General features: G+C 34.5%; 2 protein-coding genes across 6 annotated transcripts in view; one reads left to right on the forward strand and one right to left on the reverse strand.

Annotated features, from left to right (window-relative positions):
- The first annotated feature begins 783 nt into the window (after positions 1-783).
- On the forward strand, positions 784-10,462 carry LOC126812324 (uncharacterized). Its single transcript, XM_050538671.2, has 6 exons — positions 784-995; positions 3,110-3,478; positions 4,470-5,495; positions 6,341-6,457; positions 6,599-6,693; positions 7,574-10,462. The coding sequence occupies exons 1-6, from the start codon at positions 944-946 to the stop codon at positions 7,847-7,849; spliced, it is 1,935 nt and encodes a 644-aa protein (XP_050394628.2). The 5' UTR covers positions 784-943; the 3' UTR covers positions 7,850-10,462.
- A 138-nt stretch (positions 10,463-10,600) lies between these two features.
- The window catches only part of LOC126812323 (SAM and SH3 domain-containing protein 1), a 64,065-nt gene continuing 61,419 nt past the window's right edge, over positions 10,601-13,246 (reverse strand). For all 5 annotated transcript variants that reach the window (XM_050538670.2, XM_050538667.2, XM_050538669.2 and 2 more), the window contains 2 exons: positions 12,775-12,906; positions 10,601-12,069 (listed from right to left, as the gene is read on the reverse strand). In XM_050538670.2, coding sequence (XP_050394627.2) covers positions 11,767-12,069; positions 12,775-12,906 — 435 coding nt within the window. In that variant the 3' untranslated portion in view covers positions 10,601-11,766. The remainder of the gene's footprint in view (positions 12,070-12,774; positions 12,907-13,246) is intronic.

Genomic DNA, 13,246 nt, shown 5'->3' on the forward strand with positions numbered 1-13,246 from the left:
GAAAATCTCATGCAATTCTCTATAAGTTTATTCGATTTCAGAATGAGTTCAAAGCCTTATTTCTTTGGGTTTATACAGGGACAACAGTGATAAAAATTCCATTATTAAAAAAAAATCAAAAGTCTTTAGAGATACTTACGTACTTAACATTATCTTTTTTCTCGCGTATTAAACTGTTAAAAAAAAATCTTGCGATGCATTGTACTTACACCTTTCCGGAAATAAGGATAATGTGAATGAAATAAAATAACAGAGATTAACAAGGAAATGCAGTTTATATAAAATATAAAAAACATTAATAAAAACAATATTTATCATTGATGTATTATTATTATCAATAGATTTGCTAAAAGAAATACATCCTTTCTTTAGAAATATAATTCATTCAAATCATTAATTAAATGAATGGGCATTCAGTGAATCTTGATTTCCAACATATCAACTTCATTTCCGTTATTTTTTAAAAAAGACTAAAGGGATTAGGATACATTGTACACATTCTTAAACGCCGTTGAATTTTCGTCAACCATATCTTATTTTTTAAATTCTTTACGTCGACATCTACGTAGAAATATTGTTTCGACCTCGAATAATGAGGAAACGTGCTTGAGTCATTAATATTAGTATTTTTATTTCTTTTAAAGTATCTTAATAAGATGTGTTGTTAGGCCAACAGTCGTGACACGGCGCTTCGCTCGCAATAAAAATGACCACAATAAGAACATTTGTAAAAACTAAAAACCTTTGATGGTATTACAAGTGTTGTTTAAACATGATCAAATTTTCAGTTTGAATACGTCACGATTGCTGGTATGTTTTGGTATTTGATAGAAATATAACAGATACGGTTCTAGTGATAGACTGTTGCCATAAATTACGTGATATAATATTCATAATAATATAGGATATAATGGTGGATTAATTAAATCAATTTATTGGAGATATGAAAGCTTTAGTCTTTATTATCTGTTTGTTATTTATACAAAGAGATGCAGGTAAGTTTTCTTAAAATGTTAAAAAAAATATTACATGTATTATACGAGAACCATATTAAAACAGCATTATTCGCTGTTTTTTTGTTTGTTATAGTTTAAGATCAGTTGTGTCATTTTTTATGGGATTTAGTTAAACTGATATTTTATTTAGAATCATAGTTGTAAACTGGACGTATATTGTCAGCGTTTTGTTTATTTTCGTTCGGTTTTTAAAGTCGTAACATTCAAAAAAAATTTTTTATCGAGGATTGACCCTTTATATCATCTACAGAGGATATCAAATGCTGACAAATTTTCAATTCACCATGTCTTTGTAGATTTTGAACTATGCTTGGACTGATATGTCTTTTAGAGTCGGCTTTATTATATCATAGCATCTGTAGTATGCTGTTACCCATAGCATCCGTGTAATCTTACCACGTTAAGGGTTGTACCTTTTTATTTGGGTAGTAAAGGGATTTACAGTCCAAATCATGTTGAAAGTATGTCGTTGATTGAATTTGTATTACTCACAGAAGGCGAGACTCTGTTGACGTGTAAATAATGTGGAAAATTCCACCTAAGATTTGATTTCTGCTCAAAGACCACTATAGCTACGAGAACGTAGCTAAAAACGTTGAGATATACTTATGTGCTTGTTTTTTAGCTAGGATTGGGTGCCTTTAGTTCCAAGTGGCAAACTCAATTTCTTTATTAATGCATGTAACAGCTTAAAAATGAGATAATTGTATACTCTTATGACTAATTAAACTTATAAACAGAGGCCAATGTAGTGGCACAAGTATCGCCTAACTCCAAATATTCGCGTTTAAATTAATGAAGCGTTGTTTCTATCCGCCATACATCTCCCGTTTAAAAATGGCGTTCCTAATAACGGCTTAACGCCTCGATTTTAAATACGATGATTTATACCCGTTTCCGGTAGGATTATCTGCTTAATTTTAGTTGGATGTGACAGAAATATTATAAATAACAATAATCAGTCGTTGTTTTGATGAAAAATATTGTCAATTTTGATTACTGAGGCACGATGTGATTTGCGTTGGGCGTTGCTACGTGGAACTATATAGCAACATCTCTTATCTCAAAACATGGAAGGTTGGGAGATGAGGTTTGTTATCTAAAAGACCACAACAACAAAACAACCAACAAAAAACCCCGATCAAATCAGCACAACTAGTATTTCCATATAATATGACTGAAAGCTATAGTCTAGAATGGGGGTCGACATAATTATATTTGATTGTAGATTCCTAGTCGGAAGTTTATTTAAATTGGTTTATAGACAAACTTTTAGGAGCCACGATGACGCAGTCAGTATGTCGCTGGCCTAGAATCCAAAATGTCCCGGGTTCGATTCCGATGTTGGCGGAAAAAATTCCTCGGAATACCTAGCAAGGAAAGAGCGTTTGGTCATTCGGATCGGACGAAAAGCCTACGTACACCCACGAGACTCGTTGGTGTGTACACTAAATAAACCTTCACAGTTAGAATTCGATGAAAAATAGGCGGAAACGCCACTGTCCTGGCAGAATTCCTACACATAAGCACTCGACATGGCGTAGCACACGATTTCCCGGCGTGGTTCCCCCTTGTCAGTGATGCAGGGCAGCTGTTTAGTCATTCGGATGAGACGAAAAACCGAGGTCCCGCGTACATATTGGCGTGCACCTAAAAGATCCCTTCACGGTTGGAATTCGATATAAGAGTAGGCCATAGTGCCGCTGTCCGGGCAAAATTTCCCTCATAGCACATTGTATGGCGTATGCCCGTCTTCATTAGCCCAGTTCGGAGCAAAACAGTAGAACGTTAATCTCCATTTCATTTCATTTCTGGTCATTGATCAATACCAAAATGTATATTTTGCCAAACAGGGGTTGTCAGTAGGACCAAATGAACACTCTTCCGCAGCAGAACTTTTTTTCCATTTTGGAATTTTATTGATAGAGACAATTTAGAAACCTTATCATCGATAAAAGCTTACTAAAATCCATCTTCAATAGAATCAGTACATCTTATCAAGGCCAGATGTTGTGAAACTCACAGTCGTTGCTTCAGGAACATGACTAAAATCATGAATGACTGGTATCCAAACTTTCTCTTTTCCTTTTCAGAAGCACAACAATGGCCCGTTAAGATGACCAGTGCCTGTTATGGACTAAGGTCTCCATTTCTGAAAGCATCATGTCCCAGAGGCAAACACATCGTCGTGAGAAACGTTTTTGCGAACGCTAAACCGAGATACACCAATTGTCCCGAAGAGACACAAGAGGACGTCCCTGTAGACCCAAATTGCTGTGTCTGTACACCGGATGATTGTTTGATGGAGTATTCGGGTGTTTCGAAGATGATGTATTATACGGAATGCAATGGAAAGCAATCATGTAATCCTCGTGTGTCATGGCAACCCATGAATACATGTCCACACAGAAACTATCTCTTACGTTCAAATTACATGGTTATGGAATATTATTGTGTTGACGGTATGTAACCTATTTAATCTTTTACTTTGATCTTATTTGTCTACGTGTGTTTATATCATTGTTTATAGTATATGTTATGATACACATGTTACATACAAATATATCTACCCTAGTTAATATCACAGAAACTGCTTCAAAATAACATTATAAAATAGTTTATTACTATAACTAGAGAGAGAGAGAGAGAAATGGGGTTTAACGTCCACTCGATACAAACTAGGTCATTTTGGGACTAACACATCGTTAAATTTTATTTCAATAATTCGCTTGCGCGTAGGGGTCTTTAGCAGTGGGTGGAAACCGGAGGACCCGGAGAAAACCCACGATGTTGGACAGGCGACCCTACTCCTTGTCACGTACAACCGGGGAATCGAAACCACGCCAGTTGACTCAATGACAGACCTTATGATATAGCGCGCACGTGCTAACCATTCTGCCATCCAACCCCCCATCAATGAATGGCGGTCATTGCTATTCCTTCATCTAAATGCTTGTCATTCTATCATCTAGTGTACCTCGTTAAATATGGCTGGTATAGCGGCTTTTTTTTGAGATAAGTCCTCTGATAAATTCTAAACATTTTAACTTATATACACACAGACAGTTCTATTATCTATATATAGCCTGTTAATTTAACCAGCTTCTCTAATTCTGAAATTTAATTTTCCTGCCAATTTGATTCTCAGATTGTTTATGCGTTTTGAACAACACGCTGTAGACTAACCCTACTGTTTCCTGTCTCGCTCCACATCCGACATTTCGGGCTTGGCTAGGATGCGACCTCTTCTGATATTGGACGTTCGCATCGTTGATCGTCTATAATTGGGTATGTTCTCCCGTTGGGTTAAGTTGGTTAGCTAAAACGTATCCTGATAAACAAATTTATTGACTAGCAAATATTATGGTCATAATAGCCTATGTACATACGCCATAAGAATGTCCCGACGTTTTAACGTTTATGTTTTTAGACACTATGTTTTCTCAATTTCAGGAGTAGGAGTTATGGGCGACAATGATACAGCAATACTAGACAATCGAATTGACCGAATTCAGCAACCACGTTTAGTTAAAGCTGATTCGTTATCAAATTCAACTCTCCAGAGAAGCGCTGTCGGTTCTACTAACAGAACTAGTGCTACTATTCCCCCAACTACTAACACCCCCACTACTTCAACTACGGCAACTACCATACCACCAACCACAAAAAACACTCCAAAAATAACAACGAAGACCATGCAAACAACGACGTTTCGAACAACTACAACTGCCCCACTAACCACAACTACCATCCCGTCAACCACAACAAATAATCCATTAACCACAACAACGACCACACAAACAACTACGACACCAATAACTACAATCAGATCACAAACCACAACTACTACCCCACAGACAACCACCACTCCACCAACCACAACAACCACTCCACAAACCACGACCCTGTCTTTAATTATTATACCGATTAATTCCAGGACATCTCCCCCGGTCAAAATCCCGTCACAAGCCATTTCATTCCCGCATCAATTAGGCAGTGCCACCAATAAACCACGTTTAAGGACAAGAAAACCTCAACCCATTACAACCACTGTAAAATCAAACTTGACAGCAACTACACCCGCAACGCGACTGCATCTTTCCCTCTTGCCCACCGAGCGAAGTGACAAGGCAGGGACTAGTACAACCATTTCATTCCGGGCGTCTTTGAAACAGAAGTCGACAGCAGCTACTTCTAACGGGCATTCCTTTTCAGAAAATGTGACTAGCGCAAGCAATATTGACTTTGCTTCTGCTAAATGTATAGTAACCACAGAGTGCCATACCTCAATTATTATAAATATAATTGATGCTGGACAGTGTCCGTTCAAGATGTTGATAAGGAATTTGAAAGGAGACAGTTGGTCCCTGTGTGATATTAATAACAATGGATTTGATACGTTTTCCAATGTTCTATTAATCTATGGAAATGATAGTGGTGTTGATGTGGAGTTTGGAAATCCCTGGTTACAATTTATTTGTGAGTATTATGTAAATCTGATTATTATAAAGATAGATATCCATATTTCTTGCTTTATTTAATTTGAAGCAACAAGTGATTTTGTGTGCACAAACAGCCGTGTGCCGTACGATTAACTTTGATGCACTATGGCATATACTTTGACAAGCAAAGGCGCTCCAGACCAGGGCCGTAACTAGCTCAGAGCAACTAGGGGGTGGGAAGTGTTCTCAGGGGTGCTGTAAAATTGAGGGACAATGTATTCTATGGTCGACAAGTTTTTTACGGGGGGGGGGGGGGCAAACTTTTCACGGGCCTGCTGCAGACGTTGTCTTTATTCATGATGGTTTTTCTTGATCCATGCATAGATTCGAATATTGGTCGCTCTGTGTAGGCTACAGTTTTGAATATAACTTTTAATTTGAGAAAAAGAATCAAAATAGTTTAGGGCAAGCGCGCATAAAATTTTCACAAGATTTTTTCATTCTCCCGCCAAAACTTAAACTAAATATTATGAAGGCGAATTCCTTAGTATTTCGCTATATATAGTGACCTGGGGCCTGTTTCACGAAATTTTAACTAAGATAAAATCCAAATTTTAGTAATTTGATTGGATAATATTAGATTGATTTTAGTGCTTAGCCAATAAAATTTGGATTTTATCTTTTGTTAATATTTCGAGAAACAGGACCCTGGTCTCGTTTGACATTTATACACGTAAGACTAATGTATACGCAAACTGAACATTTTATTATAAAAAGTTTATGTATGCTTCCTGAATCCAGTCCCAGGTTAATACCTTTTTATGACGTCATGTTTGAAATGATTTTCTTTCTATATGTGCCTTCTTTTTCTCTTTTTTAAAGCTTCAGATCATTTTACAGATGTATTTTTATTGTGTAATAAAATGAATAGTGTAAACGAATCCATCAAAGATTGTTTTACTCCAGTCACTAAAGCCACCAGCCCAGCAGGAGATTACGGTAAATTTTTAAAATGAATACGAACTTCATATAGTCCTGTATACTCGTTATGAACAGCATCAGACGTATCATAAACAGATACAACAATGCCTTGTGTTCTGATGATCATAAGTGACAAAACCTTTTTATCTTTTTTTCCAGCTGCTTATCCGGGTTTAAAAAATTGGGAAGTAGCTTTAATAGCTGTTGGGGTTCTCTTTATATTGACTTTTTCCTCACTGTGTATGTGGGCGATGGTAAGTAACATTTTTAAAACAACCTTGAAAAATAAAACCCTCAGTATATCAGAAACTTTCACAATGTCGTCATCATCTAGTAGATAGACTATAGTCATACTGGTATTTGAAATGCAATGGAATTCCATATTACTTTTGTTATTGCCAAGTGGGGGGTTGGGTGGTCCAGTGGTTTAACGTGTGAGCGTGAAATCATAAGGTCTGTCATTGAGTCAAGTGTTGTGGTTTCGATTCCACGCTTGAACGTGACAAGGAGTAGGGTCGCCTGTCCAACCTCGTGTGTTTTCTCCAGGTCCTCTGGTTTCCCCCCACTGCTAAAGACCTCTCCATGAAGCGAATTATTGAAATAAAATGGAACCATGGTTGTACAAAAATGATGTAGTTGTGCCATTTCTCTCTCTTGTTATTAGTAAGTGTATATACATGTATATTAAAATTAAAATGTTGAGCACAGTATTATGGGGGGGGGGGGGGAGAGAGAGAGAGAAATAGGGTTTAACGTCCACTCGACACAAACTAGGTCATTTCGGGACTAACATATGGTTTAATTTTATTTCAATAATTCGCTTGCGCGTAGGGGTCTTTAGCAGTGGGAGGAAACCGGAGGACCCGGAGAAAATACACGAGGTTGGACAGGCGACCCTACTCCTTGTCACGTACAACTGGGGATTCGAAACCACGCCAGTTGACTCAATGACAGGTCGTATGATACAGCACGCACGTGCTAACCATTCGGCCATCCCCCCCCCCCCCCAGTATTATGGGACTAGCACTTTCAATTCCATTGATTGGAATATCATCGGGCCCCTAATACACAGTCTCCATTACATAACAATAAGAATTTAAATGTGTAGCTATATAATTGGGTTTATTTTTACAGTATAGCCGACGGAAAAAGAACCGAGATAGACGTTGTAGATTTAGTTTGCCTGTTCCTCAAAGAATGGAACCAAGACCTCAACAAAGATTACAAACTCCAACAATTGTTAGAATACCAGATACCGGTGCTGGTGTAAATATTGAAACTTCACCCAGAAGAAACTGTGGTGAAAGAAGTATGTTACCTACCATTGTATCTATAGAGAGAGTTAACCCTGGTGGTACAGCCAGACCACAATTACCACCTATACTACATAGACCACGTTTTACATCATAAACTTGTTTTGTTAAACCTTACATAACTTGAAATATAGATGTATGGATTACCGTATCTGCCAAAATATGTAATTTTGTTCTGAAAAATATTTAAAGTGATTTGAAGTTTCACAAATATGCCTAACTAGTATCAGAATCGCTGTACTATATAGGATGTAGCCAGATAGGAATTACATCTGGTACTCAAACTAGATGTGAATCAAAGATTGAAGATTTAAGTTGGAAATCAAATCGTTTTTGATCATTAACAAACAAGACGTCAATAATAGTTAGAACTAATGTTGCGCCTTGCAGGAGGGGGGTGGGTCAAGGTTAGTTTTTCTAAATTTTGGACATTTGTCTCATGTTGTTCTGTTAAGGGATAATTGAACGATATCATTGATATCAGACAAAAGAGAAATCTTTTGTTCCATTAATCATTCCACTAAATCCTTGGAACCGAAATAAAATGTATCTATCTTTTCATTTTTATCAATATGTTATTTTTATAAATAAGTTCCCATTCAACTGTAAATGTATGGGTGATTAAAGATACTTTATGTAAGATTTAGATAAATAGCTAGCCATTCTTACTATAATAGTTTGAAAATAGATCATGTAAAATGAATAATTTGAAAATCTCTTTCAAATTACTCTATTGCGAGCGAAGATATTAGCCTTTGAAGGTTTGACAAGACGTGTGCAATAATTTCAACCACCGTACAGGTTGTTCGAAGCTAAGTCTCGCTCCTCCATTTTTAGATTAAATCAAAATATGTCTGAACCGTTCTAATCTATTTAATATCTGAGAAATCCGATGCCACCGAGAGTTGATTATGGTCTGGATAAGTTAATTAATGTCTAGTTAATAATTTAGATAATATTTCAGGCCTAAAGAAAGACCTGTAATAGGCAGATTTAGCTATTGCATAATGTATGTTTAATTAAAGAAATAAAACTATAAAATATGTTTGTATACATTTATTATGATAATTGTTGTGACTATTATATATTATTTATATATATATATATATCAACACACAAGATGATTACATGATTTTATGACAATAATAGCATGATGATTACACCATTGTAATAATAATAATAATTTTCACTGAAAATAATGTTGCATTCCTTGCAAATGAGACCAAAATGCATTTTCAAAAACGTGATTAAGTATATGTATTATCTAGCCTCAAGTTAAGAGCATATAAGTAAAAGAAGCAGTTCATTTGTTATCCATCAATTTGACTAAAATGTAACAGTTGCATATAAAATTCAGTAATAAGCTCTATTTACATATACAATTAATAACAATGTCATAAATATACTGATCTGTGTATACTTAATTGTCTAATATACCTTTTTGGCTTTGGAAATTTAAATTTTCCGTTTTAAGTAAAATGTCCCCCCATTTTCAACTAACAGCATAATTATTATATTAATGCTGAGATTTCCTACTAATTGCATATTATATTCATGCTGAGATTAGGTACAGATGGATATCATGCCTAACCAGTTATCATGGATATGCATTTATTGGAATTACAGAGTAGATATATTATCCAGCTGATCTAACACCAATATTGTATATTAAAAACTGTAAATATATAGTGGTATTTTAACACTTGCTATATGAGAAAAGGTTAGAGATAAAGACTTTATTAATGTATTTATTTATAATAATGTATAATAGCATAATACTTATATAATTCTAAAATTTGTTACACTGCTATAAAAACTTACATTGATGTTTTAATATGGTGTCAACAGAACTTTCATTAAGATTCTGTTTTATGAAGTTTATTGTCAGCCATTTATTTTCATGTTCTGTCCAGGCAAGAGCATTAAAAAAGCTTATTAAAATGCATATTAAAATGTCCAGTTTGCCTGTTTTAATTATTAATAAGTAAGTATGATATAAACTACTAATTATCATAACATGAGAAGCTTTGACGTTAAATATGTTAAACATTTGGCAATGTATGGGATAAATTTAATAAATAGAAAATATGACACCGAGTATCTTTTTCACTCTGTTATAATTCACACAAATTTCACATGCATAGATATAAACTAAATAGTATATATGGAGCCATGTTGCAATATAATGTAGCTAAAATCACATTGAGACACCCACGACCAGAAACACACATAGAATATACATAAAAACTTATATATTAAAATATTATATACACTAATATGTATAGAAACTATTATTACTAATAATACACACACTATCAACTATAACAATAACATTCTACTTTATATATATAAAATATATAGGAGAGAGAACAATAAGATCTGAGATCATAGGAAAAGTTAAAAACAAAACAATTTATTACGAAGATCTTCCTTCTTACCCATTCATCCTATAACACATTAGTCATTTCAAAAATTAATCTGAACATTTATAAGTTTGTGGTGCCATTCTAATTAAATCATTTAGCCATTTTAATCTTCATGTGACTTATTTATACATAGCTCTGATACTGATATCAGGTAAGTCACTTACCATAAGTGTCATATTAAATATTCTGTTTTTTCCTCAAGATAATTTCTAATTCTTTTAGTAGATTATTATTATGATTATTATTATATTTTGAAAAAAATGATTAAAGATGGATTTATTTAAGTTGTTTTTTTTTATTTAATCATTATTATCTTTATCAAATACATCTCAAACACAACAGTATTATATTGCTGTACACATCAACATTTCCTTGCAATAAAATCAATTAGGGCTATTCCATTTAAAAATTTCTGGGGTTGTGGGAAGGCCACTCACTGATGCTCAGCATGCTCTACAGCAATTTTCAGAAGAAAAAAAATCTCTCTGTTAATAAATATAACATATTTTGTTGCGTAAGGTGGTCATTAAAAATTCTGAACCCACCACCGCAGTATTTTTAAATGGAATGACCCTTAGCACTATGTGCTGTATTAAAATGTTTTAAATAATAAATATAGTAGTACACATCATTATATATGGACTTACAATTTTAATAATATTAGCACATGTTAAAGTTGCATTATGTAAGAACTAAATCTGCCTACTATTGCATTTTTTTTTTCTGGATTCAAATGTTATATAAATAATTATTTAAGCAATTATTTACAAGACAACGTTGGATAGCTTAGATATTGAATGGATTAGACTACATGTACCATTTAAAATGGACATCACTCAATAAAAGGACTAGTACTTGATAAATTCAAACACTCATAACTTCACTCAGAATGAAGAACTTTTCAATATATTCATTATCATTATTTACTTTGAAGTATTATAGCGTGAACGGCCCGCCCTTTATCTAATTCCTACATAATGCATCTATATATGCATACATATATTATCACATTTGACAAAGTAACTAGTAAAACTTAATTCATTAGAATTAATATTGAACAACAATTTCATGTTCAATAAATTATTTCATGATCAAAATATTAGATATTACACAGATATACCACATAATAACAGTAATAATTTCAAATATTATACAGGATATTTTTGACGGCTAATATTATGCTATTATGATGGATAATTTGAACAATATATAATAATATAACAAATGACAAGCATGAGTTAGTAGAGTAGAGGTCCTTAAGAGGAGGGGGGGACCCCCAATCAATTGACAAAAAGTTTTGCAGACAACCAACCAATTTCTTTCACTCCCTTTAGGTTCAATTTTCTGACACAATTCAGCTTTGGTCCCCCCCAAAAAAATTACAAATGACAAGCATGAGTAGAGTAGAGGTTCTTAAGAGGAGGGGGAACCCCCAATCAATTGGCAAAAGGTTTTGCAGACAACCAACCATTTTCTTTCACTCCCATCAATTTTCTGACAAAATTCAACTTTGGTCCCCCCAAAATTAATTTTTTCCTAAGTTCTTAGGTCCTTGGAGTAGAAATAAATAGAACTATAAAATATACAACTACACTTTATCTATTACATTTATAATTGCTTTAGTTTTAACCGATCGGGTTGGAGAAGATAATTTACTGCGAACCCATTCGATGGCATGAAGCAGACGTTTTAAATGTCTACTATCAGCACCAGTGATCTGGTTAAATTGACTTTCCGTAGTTTTCAGGAGTTGCTCAATTGTTGTAACACCACCATTTACAATATCTTCTGTATACATGGGAAGACCAATAGAAATGAAGAATTCGTAGATCGATGCGATTTTCAGATCACAGGCTTCACTACATGATTCAGCTAACTTCTCATTGGGTATCTAAAAAAAAAAAAAAAAATGATGAATATTACAACATTACAAATTTGTAAACTTGACCATGATCCTCTTCTCATTTTATATTTCATTTCTGATCAATTACAGAAATGGGGTTTAACGTCCACTTGACACAAACAAGGTCATTTCGGGACTTACACAGAGTTCAATTCTATTTCAATAATTCGCCTGCGCATAGGGGCCTTTAGCAGTGGGAGGAAACCAGAGAACCCTGAGAAAACCCATGAGGTTGGACAGGCGACCCTACTCCTACACGTACAACCAGGGAATTGAAACCATGCCAGTTGACTCAATGACAGACCTTATGATACAGCGCGCACATGCTAACCATTCAGCATCAACCCCCTAAATTATAGTAAACCACAATACAAAAGAAGACTTATAAACATTCCTCATATACCACAATATTTGGCCTGTTTATTGGTCTCTCATTGCATGACTTAGACTTATAACATGAAGGTTATTCTTTTGTCATTAAAATAGCCAATCATATTACTAACGAATCAAAGAGGTATTTAATTTTCTGGCTAGACTTTAGAATCTGACCATAACTTAGATTAACCCTAATGCACATGCAGCGAAGATTTGGGTTAGAGATTGGGTAAGATATATAATGTTAGAAACATCATTTGAGGGGCACACGAGGGAGATTGGATTCTGTAATCACTTTGAAGTTTAAACTTCACTTACACAAACTCTGTCTAAACTTTGTAATTGAATGATGCGAACTTGTTCCAATACTAAAGCTACACTAGTGATGTCTTGACGTAACTCTTCAGCATATCTCTGTACTAATAGAGGAGGTATTCCACAATATCCATTCTGTAAAATAACCATTTCATTTTACATAAGTTATGAATAGATTAAAATCAATCTGATTAAAATACAGATCTATATTTCGTTTCGTTTTTTTATACTTTTAATGGCCTACACTACATGAAGATCTGACCGGTTGTAGCAATAGGTTGCGTCAGAGGTCATACGAGCGGCTTTCGACCCTATGACATCAGACATTTGATTAACCAATCAGCATTGATGTTACTAGTAGATTACCCACAGTTCCGTGCAAAACACGCCTAAAGCTCGCCTTAACAGACCGTTTTATTTGCTAATAGCTCACATCATTCAGAACACGTCAATGATAACAACTCTTGCAGATCCT

This window comes from Patella vulgata, chromosome 2 (genome assembly GCF_932274485.2).
Source record: "Patella vulgata chromosome 2, xgPatVulg1.2, whole genome shotgun sequence".
Lineage (NCBI taxonomy): Eukaryota > Metazoa > Mollusca > Gastropoda > Patellidae > Patella > Patella vulgata.

Coding starts and splice junctions, on each gene's coding strand:
- LOC126812324 (XM_050538671.2), top strand. CDS start 944: ATGAAAGCTTTAGTCTTTATTATCTGTTTGTTATTTATACAAAGAGAT. Junction 5,496..6,340: donor TCCCTGGTTACAATTTATTT/GTGAGTATTATG, acceptor TCTTTTTTAAAG/CTTCAGATCATTTTACAGAT. Junction 6,694..7,573: donor CACTGTGTATGTGGGCGATG/GTAAGTAACATT, acceptor TTATTTTTACAG/TATAGCCGACGGAAAAAGAA.